General features: G+C 36.3%; 1 protein-coding gene across 2 annotated transcripts in view; it reads left to right on the plus strand.

Annotated features, from left to right (window-relative positions):
- The window catches only part of FKTN (fukutin), a 70,400-nt gene extending 52,378 nt beyond the window's left edge, over positions 1–18,022 (plus strand). Inside the window, exon 10 of one of the 2 annotated variants that reach the window (XM_008068898.1) lies at positions 16,852–17,240. In XM_008068898.1, coding sequence (XP_008067089.1) covers positions 16,852–17,065 — 214 coding nt within the window. In that variant the 3' untranslated portion in view covers positions 17,066–17,240. Of the gene's footprint in view, positions 1–16,851 lie in introns of both variants that reach the window. The other variant, XM_021717980.1, reaches the window with a different exon arrangement.
- The last annotated feature ends 413 nt before the right edge of the window (positions 18,023–18,435 follow it).

Raw genomic sequence — 18,435 nt, forward strand, 5'->3', positions numbered from 1 at the left:
TCAGAGACAAACATATGCTGTATAATGTATAGTATTTACATTCATCTCTCCACCTTAACATAAATAGTAGTATGTTATACACTGTTCTATATTTTTTTCCTCCCATATCTACTAGTAGTAGAAAAGAAAACTATTCCTCTTCTTAGTCTCATGAAAAATTTACCTAGGAAAATGTTCCAAATCAGTATATATAGAAGTACTGTCTTATTATTTTTATAGCTGTATTTTATTCCATTGTATGGCAGTAGCATAATTTATTCAACCAATCCCCTGTTGATGAATCTTGAGGCTGTTTTTAATATTTTGCTTTGACCTTCAATTCTGCAGTGACTCCCAAAGATGTTTCCTCAGTTTATACTATCAACAATATGGTTTGAGAATATGGATTTATTTTTAAAATCTGCACTATCAGATGGGCTCGGTGGCTCAGCCTGTAATCCCGTGCTTTGGGAGGCTGAGGTGAGTGGATTGCCTGAGCCCGCGGGTTCAAGACCCACCTGGGCAACTTGGCCAGACCTCATCTCTACAATAAATAAAAAAAAAGATTAGCCGGGCGTGGTAGCACGCGCCTATAGTTCCAGCTACTTGGAAGACTGAGGCGGAAGGATTGCCAGAGCCTAGCAGGTCGAGACTGCGGTGGCTGGGAGCAACCACTGCACTCCAGTCTGGGTGACAGAGTGAGACTCCAATTAAAAAAAAAAAAAATATGCACTATCTGTAGAAGTAAATTCACTCGATATTTGCCACTATGCCTTGCAATCGGTAACTAAGTGAATCTACCAAGCACTAAATATAAAGTTGAGTTATTTTTGATATTAGTCAATGCATCTTCTCACCTTCTCTAGGATCTTTTTATAATATTCTATTTTTCGTGTATAATTTATTCTGAGAAAAGCTTAATTATATAGAATGCATACTATTTTTTAAAAGGCTTAAGAGGAGCAGTAGTGGGAAACTGCTTGGGGAATGAGAGGCACACCTCATGAACAAGGGTGCCTACACAATGAACATTTGTATACCTAACCTTGAATTGTACCCCACATCTTTAAAATAAAAAATAAAATAAAAGGCTCAAGAGGAACTCAGAAAGGAAGAAAAGAGATTTACCTCTTTCTATGCTATTCTGCATGACTACAGAATGTCATTTCTGGTCCTAAGATTTAATAAGTACATTTACAGCGAAAATAAGGGGATAGCTACCAGGATATATGCCAGATATCAGACACTATGATAGGGTGTGTGTGTGTGTGTGTGTGTGTGTGTGTGTGTGTGTGTGTGTGTGTGTGTGTAAAGTAATTCTCATAGTATTTCTGTGGGTTAGGTATTCTCACCTCCAGTTAGACATGAGGAAACTAAAGCTTAAAGAAGTAAAGTAACTTACTCAAGATCATTGACCATTAATGGAAGCACCAAGATTTAACCCCAGACCTGTTTGACTCTTTGCCTAAATACTTTTGTCTTAGAGTCAAAAATGCTTTTTTCTTAGGTTAAATGGGTTAATGCATGTAATGCATTTAAAACCATATCTGTATATTGTAAGTACTGTATAAATATTAGCTACTGCTGTTACTGTCATTAATATATTATTATTACTGTTATTACTACTACCATGCTGCACTGGCACACAACATAGCACCTTCAACACAGTGATAACTTAGATTAGTTATTCTTGGGGCAAGCTTGTTCTTCCCAGGTCTCATGATACTCATTCTACTTTTAGTTCTCAGTCTTTCACTTCTTTACCTGAAGCCATTCTTTTGCCTTAAAAAATTCCATTTAAAAATATTGACCAAGCCGGGCTCGGTGGCTCAGCCTGTAATCCCGCGCCTTTGGGAGGCTGAGGTGAGTGGATTGCCTGAGCCCATGGGTTCGAGACCCGCCTAGGCAGCGAGACCTCATCTCTACAATAAATCAAAAAATCAGCCGGGCATGGTAATGCATGCCTGTAATTCTGGCTACTCGGAAGGCTGAGGCGGAAGGATCGCCGGAGTCCAGCAGATCGAGGCTGCAGTGACCGGGAGCGGCCACTGCACTCCAGTCTGGGCAACAGAGTGAGACTCCAACTCAAAAAAAAAAAAAAATATTGACTGAATTTTTAATACCTATTTTTCTTCTCCATTGTCCAAATCACCAGTAATAAAAAATGATGAATATAATAACTATCTCCAGGATGTGAAGTTTTTATTCCTCAACTTCACAGTTCTACAGAAGCTGCCTAGGTTTCTTTAGGTCATTTCTTTCCTTCCTATGTGAATCAACTAATGTGGTTAGAGGCCAGAAGTTTGAGAGGTAATAATAATAGTTAACTGTATGGTATACTTACTCTGTGCTAAGCACTGTGCCAAGCTTTTAATGCATCTCATTTTGCCCTCACAAGTTTATAAGGTGATTTTATTATCGTCATTTTCATTTTATAGATGAGGAAATCAAGACAGAGCTAAGACAGACCTAAATCTGTATCACTTCAGAGCTTATTCTTATTGATACACTATGTTAGTGTCACCATGAACTCTACCATTTTCTGCTTCCATGAAAACATTGTCAGGGTCATACAGCTACTGCTAAATCCTCTAACGGGAGATCCTATCCTTGGGCTAGTAGTGGGTTCCTTATGCCTTCTGATATTTGCAGCTTCTGCTTATTGGATAGTTCCTCAGAAAATTTGGAATCATCCTCTGTGAACTAGCCTCCCATCCATGTGTGCCTCCTATGTAATTTATCACTTCATTTCTGAAAAATTTATTTACTAATTACTATGTGCTAAGGGTACTGCTATGATTATAACTTAGCTTCTACTCTCAAGGGTCTCATAATGTAGACCATGAAACAAATGTTTAAGTACTTTGTCAGCAGTACAGTAATTGAAGTATGTATAATCTTTAATTGAGATGCCAAATCAACAATATCTAGAAACAATGACAAGGAAGTGTGACTTACAAATAGAGAAGTTACAAACATATGAACTTTGTGGCAACTTTGATAGACTTAGAGTCTATCATACCCAATAATCTATCACAGAAACAAAGAACAGAATACCACATGTTCTCACTCATAAACGGACCCTGAACATTTACCGTATTATTAGAAAGGGATTCGTAGTAGTGGGGTGGGGGGATACAAGATCAATAAGGGTACTTGATCTCAAACCAAGCAAAGTGGGGACCAACAGGAGGCCCAAACTTTACCTGTACAATTACCGCATATATATGTGTATATATATATATATACCCAATCCTGAATTGTACCCCATATCTTTAAAAAACTAGAGAAGTTTGTCAGGTAGACTTGGGAGAAATTTGGAAAAAAATTCTAATAATAGGTTTATTTTTCTACCTAGAGTATTTCCAGTTTTTTTATGTAAAAAATTCTGTGGGCATCTGTGTACATAAAAGTAAAAGGTGTTTTAGAGATTTTTCTAAAAATAATACCCAAAAATTGAATTATCAAGTCTAAGGTATGTAGTATAAGCTTACATCAAAAGTTGATAAAGGTATCAACTTTAATGCTAGGTTGCTTTCCTAAAAAGTTATACAAATTTTTATATAGTCACCAACAGTGAATGAGAGTGCTTACTTTGCTACATAATGCTGACTTTTGCATTGTAATCATTATTTTCCCGATTTTCTTTGAGTAACTTTTTTTCCACTTTCTTTCATTATCCCAAGGTATCTTTCATAAAACTAGGTCAGTCATTAATGGCAAGTTACCAGTAATTATTACCTTTCTGCTAACTACAGAGGATGCCAAATACACACACACACACACACACACACACACACACACACACACACATTTTAAGAAGAATAATCTTGGGATGAAAACTTTTCATTCTGCTGTTTTAAGAATGCGTCATATACTTGTTCTGCTAATTCCTGTCTCATGTACAAATTGTTTGGTAAACTTTTATGGCAAGTGTATAAACTGTTCCAACACCTTGGCAGAAGAAACAGGACTTGTTGCTATGCAAGGCCTCCCAGATCTTCCCTTATGCATACCACACACAGTACCATGCATTCCGAACATTATGAATGCATGCAGTGGTTAGACTTGTTGGAGGTTCTGTGGCATATTCATGTCTCCATTGTAGCTGTACTTCCACAACGTTCTTGAATTTCAAATACTTCTTCAAAATGGTCTTATGCTCCTCAAACAACCATGCTTCTGCCATATTCTTTGACTGTCCTGCCTGTTGCACAGTGACACTAACAGTCTTTTGTTAATGTCATCTTTTGAGCAAACATCATAATACACAGAATTCTACCATAATTCAATTCAACTTTGAAAAGTAATACATACATAACATCTCTTAAAATATCTATTGGTGCTTAGTACTACAAAACACACTTTTTTCCACACCTTCTTCTAGTGTCCCTTTCAAAAGCCAGCTTTAAAATATTACAGTGCATTTTGAATGTACTGTTGTATTTGCTGGGTGCTTATGTGGAAACTTCTATAACTAAGCTTTATACACATGAGATTTTAGGTGAGTGAGCCCAGGAATTAGAAGACTTGGATTCAAATTTGACTTTTCTGTTCTTTGTATCATATAACCTTCTGAGTTTCAGATTTCACTTCCATAAAATGAGAATAAGACTGCATGTCTCACAGGGTGTAATGCTTAGATAAAATAATGTGTAGTTACTTGGTTCAGTACTTGGAACATAATAGATTCTCAGCTGTTTGCTGATTCTAAATAATGCACACAGAGCCTAGAAGTCTGGTTAGGAAATTCATCCATCCCCAGGTAGTAATTAGAAAAAAGTCAAATGGTAGTGAATTAAGGTATAACAAATATTACAAAGATGAATGTAAGCTTATACTACATATAACTGCAAAGAGATATCGTTTATAGGAATAAAACATATAAGGAGTACTAATCCTAGAGAACTTTTCTCAGGAGGTAAGATTTCAGTCAGCACAATTTTTATTGTTGGATGGGGGGTTGCTATTAGATTTGATTGGCTCTAGGAAAGGGGGCTTAATGGAATGTAAAAAAGATGATGTTGGGCAATATTACTAAACTGGTTAATTGACAGAAAGTCTTAGTGTTGGGCAGAGTTTTCTGTTTGATGTAATAAATAGAGTCTCTCTCTTAAGGGTTTAGGTGGAGAATGTAGTAAGTTGTCAGAAGTCCTGTTAGAATATTGTTCTAGCTAGTGTGTATAGAGACATGGAAAGCTGACATAGTGAGCAAGAGTTGGGTGGATGATCTGAATTAAACAGGAGGTGACTGGATGAAGTAGTAAAAGGACCTAGCACCATGCCTGGCTATGAACATGGGAGCCCTGAATTAAAGGGAAGTCCAAGGAAACTAAGAGTCCAAAATAACATGTGAGTTTATAATCTCAGAGCTGGGAAAAAATGAGGAAATAGGGGATTATCATGATAGTTTTTTAAATTGAAGTGTTACATACATACAGAAAAGTATACAAAGCAATTGTATAGTTCCAAGAATTATCAAGTGAACAAAAATGTAACCAGCACTTTCAAAAAAATAGATATTTGCCAGCACCCCAGAACCCTACATTATTTTTCCTTACAATCATGGTTTTTTCTTTCCCACAAAGTAACAGTGTTACAATTTACAATTGGTTTAGTTTTACCTGGTTTTCCATCTTATATAAACTGAATCGTATGTTACTGAATTCTTTTCACGCAGCATTATGTTTGTGAGAACATCCAGGTTTTTGCATGTTGTAGCTATTCAATATTTTTATTTGCTTTATAGTAGTTAATTGTATGAATATGCCACAATATTTCTTAAGTCCACTGTAGATGAATATTTAGATTGTTTTCTGTTTGGGACTATTATAGATGATGCTGTAGTGAACATTCCTGTATGTGTCTTTTCGTGCCCTAGTGTATGCTTGTCTTAGTCCAGACTACTATAACAAAATACCATAAACTGAATGGCTTATAAACAGAAGAAATGTATTTTTTGCATTCTAGAGGATGAGAAGTCCAAGATCCAGGTGCCAGCATGGTCAGGTTCTAATAAAGGCTGTCTTCCTAGTTGCAGACTGCTGACTTCTCCCTGTGGAGCAGGCAAACTCCATTGGGCCTATTTTATAAGGGTACTGATCTCATTCATGAGGACTCTATCCTCATGCTCTAACCACCTCCCAAAGGCCCACCTTTTAATAAATGTCACCTTGGAGGTTAGGATTTCATCATATGAATTTTAAGGGGACAACAACATTCAGATTGTAGCAATGCTTTCTTCGTTGGATAAATAGATAGCATGTGGGGTTGCTTGGTCATAGGGTATACATATGTTCAACTTCGGTATACTGCTTACAAATAGTTTTCCAAAGTTGGTTGTATGAACTTATACTCCCACTAGTATGTCATTGGGCTTTCTATTGTCCCACATTCTTTCTAACACTTGGCATTGTCAGACCTCTTAATTATAACCGTTTTGATGGGTGTGTAATATGACCACATTGTAGTTTTAATTTCCATTAAAACTGACTTAATGAATGCAAGTTCTTTTTCATGTTTATTAACCATTTGGATAGCCTGTCATGTGAGGTACCTGTTGTATCTTGTCAATTTTTTAAAATTTAAATTGTCAGCTTTTTCTTACTGTTTCTAAGTTACCTTCATTGAAAATATCTTCTCCCGGAGCCAGGCTCAGTGGCTCAGCCTGTAATCCTGCGCTTTGGGAGGACGAGGTGAGTAGATTGCCTGAGCCCACGGGTGTGAGACCCGCCTGGGCAACTTGGTGAGACCTCATCTCTACAATAAATCAAAAAATTAGCCAGGCATGGTAGCACGTACCTGTAGTTCCAGCTACTTGGAAGGCTGAGGCGGAAGGATTGCTGGAGCCCAGCAGGTCGAGACTGCAGTGGCCAGGAGCGGGGCCACTGCACTCAAGTCTGGGTGACAGAGTGAGACTCCAACTCAAAAAAAAAAAGAAAAGAAAATATCTCTCCCATTTTGTGCTTTTTTCTTTTTCACTCTTCATAGTGGCTTTTGCTCAGTAAAAATTCTTAATTTTAATGTAGTTCAGTGTGTCTATTATAGTTAGTACTTTTGTGTCCTGTTTAAGAAATCTTTACCTATCTAAAGAAACTGAAAATATTTCTCTATTACTTTCTAGAAACTTTATTGGTTTTATATGTAATAGGAGGTAAAGATCAAGTTTAAACTCCAGACTTTATTTGGATTCACTAGTTTTTCTACTAATGTGCTTTTTCTGTTCTAAGATCTAGTCCAGGATAGCACATTGAATTTATATATCCTACCTTTTGAAACTTTATTTTAGTTCAAGATTTTAAGCATAACACTAGTAATACTAGATCATATATCATCATATGTCCTGGTTCTGACCATTAGTGCCTCTATCTGGAAGTAACCTCTCCTTCCTGATAACTAGAGATTTTTTTTTTCTTTTACCTCTTTTGTGTTTATTGGAATACATTTGCTGATTTGCCTGTCCTTTCTAAGTGACAGATAAAATCAAGCCTTGTATATCTATTGGGCTAAGTGAGATCTGAGCCCTACTTGAAACTAAATCAGGTCCTCATAAGTACAGTCCACACTGTTTTGTTAAGATAATAGGGTGACACCAGGTTGATGACAACTTGATCCAGCCTAGCACCATTCAAGAATTAAATCCATAAAGTTAAGTTAGCATGCTACTTTCAGTCACTCTGGTTCACAAAAAGTTAAAGACTAGAGGTAGTTGTTAAATTCTCATTCATACTCTCTCTCATCTTCACAGATTGATACTGTGCTCTAATAGCTCCAAGAAACACATTTGTCTTTTTAGTACTTACAGCTGTGAAGCTAAAAGGCAAATTTGAATAATTTCTTTAAATGAGTTTATTTAAAACATTGACTTTTCTAAAAATGATCTCATATTTCCTGCTCTGTTTATGCCTTCATATTTTACAACATATAGATTATGTCTTAGGTCTCCTTAATTACACCTCCAAACCTCTAGTGAGTAGCAGGTGCAAAATTGAGGAATTGAGAAAAGAACTGTGAATGCATGTTATATGGTAATTGTATACTTATACAATATATAGAAGTGGCAGTTATTTATATAGCAAATCTTGTTTTTTTAAGAGAATATTTCCTCCAAATGATTAAACAGCAAGTTTTTCATTTATGTGAAGTAAATTTTCTTTTTAAAATTGCCATGTATTTCATAGTTTCAACAATAATTCTATAAGGTATTATATAAGGTAGTATTCCAGGAGAATTAAAAACGTACTTCCACTGAAAGACTTGTATGCAAATGTTCATAGCAGTTTTACTCATACTAGTCAAAAATTGGAAGCAACTCAAATGCCCATCTTCTGATGATCAGATATACAAATCATAATATATTCAAACAATGACATTCTACTGAGCAGTAAAGAGATATGAACTACTGATGGATGCAATAACATGGATGATTCTCTAAAACATTAAGTGAAAGAAGTCAGATAGGAAGAGTATGTGTATGTATTTGCATTTATTTGTAGCACAGGCAAATTGTAGCACAGGCAAATTGTAGCACGGGCAAAACCATCAAGAGTGCAATAAGATCAGTGGTTGCCTGGGCCCTGCATGGGTTGACTACTTGACTGCCAAGGAGCACAGGCAGCTTCAGACAAGTAGGTTGGTAGAAATGTTCTATATCTTAATTATTATTAGTTACACAGGTTTAACTATTTATCCAAACTTAACACTTAAATGGATGTAAAAGTTAAAAAAGAAAAATGATATTTTGTGACTTTGAAAACTGATGCTAAAAGAAAAGTATGAGATCACAAGTTGAAACAGAGGGATTCATGAGACCAGAAGCAATGAGTTTGATCAAGGCAGACCTAATTGCAGTGATGAAGTTTCAGATTTTTGCATCTGATTAGACAAATTGGGTAACCTGATATCAAAATAAAAGAAGACTTTTGTATTTAGTATGAAATTTGAAATAAAAATTGAACCCTTTTTAAGATTGTTACATCCAAAGAGAAATCCTGTAAAAATTGTCTGAAGGAAAGCAAGCACAATTGGAGTCTAACTGGTTATTGAAGAGCTGGTTTGAGGAAGTTATGCAGTTATGTTCTGAGGTTTTGTCATCTGACATGGAAGAAAAATTTTATGCATATTTTAAATTGATAGTTTCTGATACAGTCATTATGTATATGCATTCAGGTGTTAAATGCTACCTGTTTTTACAAGCTTTAATTTGTCTACTCATTGATAGTATAAATTTGTTCTTGTTTCCACTGTGGGACAGATGACCAGTTCTGTCAACTGGACAGTGGTCCTATGGGTATTGCATAGCAGAGTTTAATAGTCGGTAGGATAAATGGAATCATTCAATGTACAGTGGAAGTCAGCAGGAAAATGAAGTTCAGTAGATAGAATTTTACTTTATAAAACATGTATGACCGGGCTCGGTGGCACAGCCTGTAATCCCACTGCTTTGGGAGGCGAAGGTGAGTGGATTGCCTGAACACATGGGTTCGAGACTCGCCTGGGCAACTTGGCGAGACCTCATCTCTAAAATAAATCAAAAATGAGCCGGGCGTGGTAGCACGTCCCTGTAGTTCCAGCTACTCGGAAGGCTGAGGCGGAAGGATCGCCGGAGCCCAGCAGGTCGAGGCTGCAGTGGCTGGGAGCGGCCACTGCACTCCAGTCTGGGTGACAGAGTGAGACTCCAACTCAAAAAAAAAAAAAAAAAAGTGTGTCCCACCTCCCTTTATATATAATATGTTAAAAGTCTAGGACATAGTGGAGAATGGGACCAATAAAGATCAATAAAGATAATCTGAGAGAGACTGTAATGCAGCCTAGGCCTTGAAGAGTATATTAACAATTCTATCACTCCTTTTGCTTTTGAGTTACCTATGGTGGGATTGTGACAGGTTTGGTAAAAGAGGTGGTTAAAGAAAATTCTAGACAACATACTGTAAACTTTGGTTTTCAAGAGTTGATTCTAATTCTTAGTTGACTGTTTAAGGGCAAGAATGGTGGTAATGACTTAAAAATGTGACACACTCATTTTGCACTTTGCCACACTTTTTGCTCTAAACACAAAGCATTGATGAATATATATAAAAGATATATCTGTGCTAAAAGAGAATAAATTATGAAGAGGTAATATTTAAAGATAATCCACAAATTAAAGATAGACAAGCAGGACAAATAATAAGTCCAAGATACTTCTTAAGGACACCAATATCAAAAACAAAACATTTTATTAACAGAGAAAATAGGTTGTTCACAAAGGAGCACCAGGTATATCTTAATAACAGTAGAGGTCAGAAGATGATGGAGTATCATCTTCCAAAAGCTGTGGGAAAATAGTTGTCAAGTTAGAATGTTACATACAATTAAAATTAACATTCAAGAGTGACATCAAAATAAAGACATTTATATAAATACAAAGACTAAAGTTCATGACTCCTAGATCCATACTGGGAGACATATGAAAGAACCCAGAAGGAAGACATGATATATATGAAATAGTAGTGAACAGAAAAATGGATAAAATGTCAGTAAATTTTTTTAACCATTGCTTTAAAAAAAAAAAACAAAAAAACGAAGGTATTAAAAGAGAAAGGTCAAGCTGGGTGTGGTAGCTCACACCTGTGATCCCACCACTTTGGGAGGCCGAGGTGGGAGGATTGCTTGAGCCCAGGAGTTCAAGACCAGCCCAGGCAACATAGCAAGACCTCATCCTTACAAAAAAAAAAAAAATCAAAAAATTAGCCAGGCATGGTGGCACACACCTGTAGTCCCAACTACTTGAAAGACTGAAGCTAACGGATTGCTCGAGCCCAGGAAGCTGAGGCTGCGGTGACCCGTGAGCATGCCACTGTATTCTAGCATGGGTGACAGAGTGAAACTCTGACTCAAAAAAAAAAAAAAGAGGTCAAAAAGGGAAAACTCTTAACAGTAATAAGTTGGTGAAGATGTGCTATGTCAGTGTTCAAGGAGTAAAGTTTTTCAGATTTCATGAAGAGTGGAAAAATAAAAATTTTATAAACATGTAAAGTATATTAAGTTTAATGTTTAGAAAGAGGGTAGAGATTCTGTAATATTTATGAGTCTTTAATAGAGAATGTTATAGTGAAGTAACAATGTTTTAAAATTGTTTTAAAATTTTAAAAAGCAGTAACTAGGATGGAAATATCTAAAACTTTTAAACAAGCAGAACGAAAGGGAATAAACCTTTATCAATCCAAATGAAAGTAGGAAAAGTGGAGGGGAGGGGGGCAAAAGAAAAGAATGGTAAATTGAAAACATGTAAAAATAATAATTTTATGTTGACAACAATCAACATTGTTACAGCACTTACTGTGTCTTAGATACAGTTCTGAATCCTTTATATTTATTTATGCTAACTTCCCTGTGAGGTGTAGGTTCTATTATTATTTTTTCAGGAAATTAAGTCTTCAAGAGATTGGCTATGGTCACACAGTTAATAACTGAGGAACTCTGGGTTTGGACCCAGGCAGTCTGGCTCTAGAGTTCAAGATAAGTTCAACATATAATTTATCACAATAAATGTAAACAAATTAAACTAACCTATAAAAAGACAAAGATTATCAAATGGGAGAATAAAAATGTAGGTATATAATAAAAGAGGCACACCCAAAACAAAATCACAGACAGTTTGAAAATTATAGGGAGGGAAAAAGATACACCCCAATATAATTAACCAAAGAAAACACTATAATATTAAGATCAGACGGAATGGAATTTTAGAGGGGAAATATCAGAATGCTTACTACATAATCTTTCGAAGAAACAGTTCACCAAGAAGAAATAATATTCATAAGCTTATATGATGAACAATATGACCTTTAAAAATATAAATCAAAAAGTGATAAAATTGAACGAATATTTAGCATGTCCACAATTGTGGTGAGAGATTTTTTTGTGCTTTTATTTTTAAAACTGCTGGTTTAAGCAGAGAAGAAATTAGTAGAGATATTGAGGATATAATGTAAATGACCAGACTTGATCTATTTGATATTTAAAGTCTTTACCCAACAAATGGAGAATTTTTTTTTAATCAGTCATCAAAGAGCATTTACAAATGTTGATCATGTACTAGATCATAAAGACAATTTTTATGGGTTTCAAAGCATAATAAGAATATTCCTATATGTGTGTAATCCTCTGCATTAATAGATTAAAGGGGAACAACTGTGGTTATTTCAATAGATGGCATTTCTGATCACAGTGAAATTAGTTAGAAACTGACAATTAAAAGACTTCTTTAAAATGTGTAGAAACTTTAAAATACCCTTCTTAATAACTTATGAGTTAAAAAAGGAAATCATGATAGAAATTATAAAATATGACTAAAAGATGATGCATGTACTACATATTAAAATTTGCAGACTGTAGTTAAAAGGGTAAATAAATTTATAGCCTTAAAAACATCAAATAGAAGCCGGACTCAGTGGCTCAGCCTGTAATCCCAGCGCTTTGGGAGGCTGAGGTGAATGGATTGCCTGAGCCCGCAGGTTCGAGACCTGCCCAGGCAACTTGGCAAGACCTTGTCTTTACAATAAATCAAAAATTAGCCGGGTGTGGTAGCGCGCGCCTGTAGTTTCAGCTACTTGGAAGGCTGAAGCGGAAGGATCGCCGGAGCCCAGCAGGTCGAGGCTGTGGTGGCCAGAGCGTGCCACTGCACTCCAGTCTGGGTGACAGAGTGAGACTCCAACTCAAAAAAAAAAACCAAAAACATCAAATAGAAAAAATAGATTTAAAAACAGGTGTTCAACTGAAGAAAATAAAATAACAATGGAGACAACCTAAGTGAAGGAAGCCAAGAAAAATTAATTACAGTATCAAAGACCAACAAATCTAAATGCTGGCTTTTAAAAAATTAATTTAAAGTCTAGTAAAATAGCTTGCAAGGCTGATCAAGCAAAAAAAGATTAAAAAATAAATACAGTATTCAGGACTCAAACCAGGGATGTCTGGCTTATTTTATGCTCTAAGCTGTGTTACATTGACTCTCAAAAGAAAATGCTATGGATAACTTTAAGTCTGTATGATAATTAGGAAAATATGAAAATAAGAATCTCTCAAAATAAAATGATATAGATAACTTTAGGTCTGTGTGATAATTAGGCAAAATGTGAAAATAATACAATTTTTTAGAAAAATGTAAACACCAAGATCAACTCAAGAAGATCTAGATAACCTATATTCATTCAAGAAATTGAATTAGTAGTCAAAAATCCCCTTTCTCCCTCTTTCCCTGCCAGAAGACACTAAGACCTAGAAAGTTTCCAGCAAAGTTTTCCCATGGCTTCACAGAATAGATTATCCCTATAATATCCATATAATGTATTTCAAAAAATGGAAAAAGAGAAAACTAAGTAACTGATTTTATGAGACTGATAGCAAAACTGGGCATGAACAGTATTCCCAAAAATTGTTATGAAGAGAAATTATTGTCTCAGTTCACTACGCAGCAGAAAAAAATAGTAAATGAATAGAATATTTTAGTGTGTACGTATTAGTGTAATTATCCACATTACCAGATTAAAAGACTTTTTCTTTTTTTGGAGTTGGAGTCTTACTCTGTTGCCCAGGCTGGAGTGCAGTGGCACACTCATGGCCACCGCCGCCTCAGCCTGTTGGGCTCAGGCAATCCTTCTGCCTCAGTCTTCCAAATAGCTGGAACTGCAGGCATACACCACTACTTCCGGCTTATTTTTTGATTTATTGTGGAGACAAGGTCTCACCAAGTTGCCCATGCTGGTCTCAAACCCCTGAGCTCAGGCAAGCCTCTCGCCTTGGCCTCCCAAAGTGCTGGGATTACAGAATTGAACCACCGCATCCAGCCAGATTAAAAGATTAAAGGGAGGGGAAAACGACATGATTGCTTCAATAGATGATATAAAAATTTTTTGATGTTATAATTAATAAAAATGGAAAAAAGACCTTAGCAAACTTGGATTAAAAGGGATCCGAAATAAGGACTATAACAAAAACCTAGAGTGAGCAATCATATTTAATGATAAAGCATTAGAATCCTTTCCATTAAAATCTGAAAGAAGGCATAAGAATGTGTGCTAGCCCTGCTTATATGAAACAGTATGCTAGAGGGATTAGGCACTGCGATAACATGAGAAAAAGAAATTAAGAATTAAAAGAAGAAACAAAATTGATAGTGAGAATAAGCCATTTGTATTGTTTTTCAGGAAATTCATATAAAAATACTTCTGCCATTCCAACTCTAGAGTTTAATGCAAAACTTACATTTTAAAAGGTCAGGTTCAGTTAGAGATGATGGAGTCTCTATCACATTGAGCCTAGCTAAGTAGTAATAATAAAATCAATGTTCTTCAGAATGGTGAAAGAACTTCCTTTGCATTTAGCAATTGTATTTATAGGTTGTAATTAAACTGATTAAATTATTAACCTCTAATGAGTAGTTTTATAGGTTTTAAGGATGTTTGTAAAGGAAAAATGGTCTATGCAAACTAACTTTTAATTCTAACTACTGATTTACGTAAAAGTAAAATGAAATAAAAGTGGTATGAAATAGAAAATGGACAGATTTTTTTGTGATAAGATCTCTTAAACTTTTATTCTTATTTGAGGTTGCCTTAGTCCAAGTTTAAATCTGTTCACATTTTGGATTCAATTGTAGAGCCTCAAAGTACAAAGTGCTTGGCTGAACTTAATCATAGTTTTAAAAGCCAAGGTAACATTGCAGACCCATATGTATTTTAGTCTTAGTCTTTATTTACTGGTAACCTGGAACAGGGTACATGGCATGCACTGTTTTATGTTCACCCCTGCTTCACTTCCTCTCCACAATCCTGTTTTACAATTTGTTTTCACATTTTATGGTTTGTTTTTCTTTTCTCCTCTCCTAGGAAGATAGGATTTTCTTTTTTGCTGAATGAATTGAAAAAATAATTGGGGAAAGGAAAACCACAGAGTTTACAGGTGTTGCTGTTTAGGTGCAAGAATTAATATTTAAGTTAAATTGTCTTTAAAATATGTTCACATTGTTTATATATTTTAAATGTTTTGGTTTTGTTCAAGAATTCTACATTGTTCAAAACATTGCTTTTGTAAAATTTGTAGTATTTTCTCCCAACCTGTCTATCCTGGTTCTGTTATTTTTTTCTTTTTCAGTTTGTGGATGCGAGTGTAGAGTCTAATAGTTAAGAGAGAGACGTTTCCCTGCCTGTGTTACTAGATAGGCCATGATTTCTGCCTTTAATTCTGCTTTGGTGTGTCAACTTGATAGGATGAGACAGATGGACATTCTGCTGATCAACATCTGATTAGGGAGGGTGGATGCTGGGGATGGATTGATATGTCTGATGACAAAATAAGCAATTCCATGAATATGAGTGTACAGAGTAAAATTGGGACCAGCAGATGGTGGGTCTAAGCTGTATCTTATTTCTTTCTCAGCTATGAGATTTGCTGTGGCCTCCTTTTCACAGAAGCCAGCTGGGATTGTCCATTAACTGGGTTTGGGTAGAAGGGACTTGTTGCTTTCTTTAGAATTTGTTCAGCCTCTTCTTTTCAAGTAGAGCTTAATGTTCATTTGGTGGTAAAACATGATATTCAAAAGCAAACTATTGAGAACTGACCTTTTCTTGGAGAACATACCAGTTAGATCCCATTTCTATAATATGATTACACATTGAAATCTGGCTTTTCCCTGTTCTTTCTTTAATCTTCTGATATTTTAAATTTCTGTGATCTCTGCTATTGCCACTTCAAATCTCATTTCTGAAAGTTCTTTACACGTGAAGAGAAGAAACACTTCTCAGAAAAAAACAACACAGAATATAGGGCTATAACATAAAATAAACCAAATAGACATGCTAGTGTTAGTTTTCCTTTGTAGTACATAGAACTTAATTTACTTGATCCAAAGTACCTATAAGAAACATGTTTTGAAGCCAGGCTCGGTGGCTCAGCCTGTAATCCCGCGCTTTGGGAGGCTGAGGTGAGTGGATTGCCTGAGCCCACGGGTTCGAGACCCGCCTGGGCAACTTGACGAGACCTCATCTCTACAATAAATCAAAAATCAGTTGGGCATGGTAGCACGCGCCTATAGTTCCAGCTACTTGGAAGGCTGAGGCAGAAGGATCGCCGGAGCCCAGCAGGTCGAGGCTGTGGTGGCCGGGAGCGTGCCACTGCACTCCAATCTGAGTGACAGAGTGAGACTCCAACTCAAAAAAAAAGAAACAAGTTTTGGTTTAATTTGTGAAATTTACCTACTAATCGACAGTTCTGCAATGAATACAGCTAAATTCATTGTAACTAGTATTCTGGGCTGGTTTAAATATGTTCTTTAGCATTTGAGATTAAAGAAAGACGGATGCTACAGGTTTAATCATGTAAGATATATTGAACTAAGGGAGAAGCCTGGGAATGCAGCTTATAATCATGTTTATTCTATACCCTTGGGAATCCAAATTTTGCAGGGCGGGGGCAGGGAATGATCATTTTCCTCCATCTTTTGGCAGCTTTTTAGTTTGACATCTCTTCTCCCAATAAGTTTCAACAAATCTCAAGACTGACTTATATTTGCCTAACTTGGGTATGTTCTCATTCCTAAATTAACCACTATAACTTACTGGTCTGGGTTTTTTTACCCATCCCTGGAGCTTAGGAGTAAAGTCGGCCTCTCCTCAATCATATGGACTTGGAACAGAGCAGGAAAATTGGGGTACTGTTTACATTAGAAGAGGAAAGGGATTCTGGACAGTCAAAACAATGAAATATCCACTCTGTCTATTCCCAAAGCTATTGAGTGGAAGAGAGCTGTCTTTCAGCCAAGAATGAACTAGCAACTGGGTTCCTTACACTGTTGAAGCCTAACCTCTCCCCACATTGCCTGTTTTGCTGCAGATACCTGTTTCCCAAGTTTACACTGTGCTGGACTGAGTTTGTAGACATGAAGGTCCACGTGCCCTGTGAAACCATCGAATACATTGAAGCTAACTACGGCAAGACGTGGAAGATTCCTGTAAAGACATGGGATTGGAAACACTCTCCTCCCAATGTTCAGCCCAATGGAATCTGGCCTATTTCCGAGTGGGATGAGGTTATCCAATTATACTGAGATACTCAGTTGAAATGGGAGAATTCCCTTCCTGAAAGAAAAAGGTAGATAACTTTTAAAAGATATGTATCTGCTTGTCAAACATAAATGGGAGCCTAAGAAAAAAAATGACAAGTTTGAAGACACAGAAAAAATCTTAACTCCTGAGCCATCTGATTGAAATCTCTCATTCAGTGTTTATTGAGGAATGTCCATGTGCCAGCTACAAAGCTAGGTTACAGTGGAGAAGCAGAAATGAATGAGACAAATACCTGCCTCTTTTTCCCCTCCTTTTGGTAAACGCCTCTGTTTTCTTGTGTTTGGAACACCTCTACTCTTTGAAAGAGCTCAAGTAAAGCATAATGTGATCTGTAAGGGTTTTTAAGATGTTAAGTAATGTTTGAATTGGAAGATGAGCTTACCAGACAATGCTAGGGAAGGTATACTAGTTAAAAAAGAATAACCCATTCCTGTTATTAGCTTTTAAGCTGATATTTTAGTGCTACTTTTAAGACTGTGGAGTCTGAGTTCATATTCAAGTGGCCAGATATCAGGTGGCATCAAGAAAAGATGGTAGCAGATTCATTTTCTAAGCAATCTTATACTGAATTGATTTAGAGTACAGGGTATTATTCTATAAGGGAAGGTAAGAGCTTATTTCTAGCCTTGTCAAGATCAATAAATTTCCATACACTTTTTCATATTTGAAGAAGAAAGTTTATGATTGTGTGATGCTTAAATTTCCAGCCATTGTGATGGCACTTGTTGATGAATCATTCAAGTGAGACCATGCTACCAGACATGATTTTGAGAGGCATGATTTCACAAACCAATTATTCCTATTTCATTCTCAGTCACTTTGTCAGGTAAAAATATAAGCTATTAATGGACATTTTATTATTTCTGAATGTATAATTCTTGCATTCTCAACTTCAGTGTTAATACTAAAATATTAATAGAAGTACCTCTAATTTTTAAAAATGTACTCTTTGGGACAGGGGCAGTGGTTCACACCTGTAATCCTAGCACCTTGGGAGGCCGAGGCGGGAGGGTTGCTTGTGCTTAGGAGTTTAAGACCAGCCTAGGCAACATAGCGAGGCCTCATCTCCACAAAAAAAGAAAAAAAATCAAAAAATTAGCTGGTGTGGTGGCATGCACCTGTAGTCCCAACTACTTGGGGAGTTGAGGCAGAAGGATCACTTGAGGCTGTGGTGAGCCATGATTGTGCCACTGCACTCCATCCAGACTGGGCGACAGACTGAGACTCTGACTCAAAAAAAAAGAATTCTTTATTATCTTCATTCATCAATTACAGCTTCATATCTTTAATTTATGGTCAAAATGGAAGCTAAATGGTAGATATGGCAACTGTTCTCCACCCCAGATCATAG

This window comes from Carlito syrichta, unplaced genomic scaffold (assembly GCF_000164805.1).
Source record: "Carlito syrichta isolate Samal-C Ts95f unplaced genomic scaffold, Tarsius_syrichta-2.0.1 Scaffold311632, whole genome shotgun sequence".
NCBI classification, from domain to species: domain Eukaryota; kingdom Metazoa; phylum Chordata; class Mammalia; order Primates; family Tarsiidae; genus Carlito; species Carlito syrichta.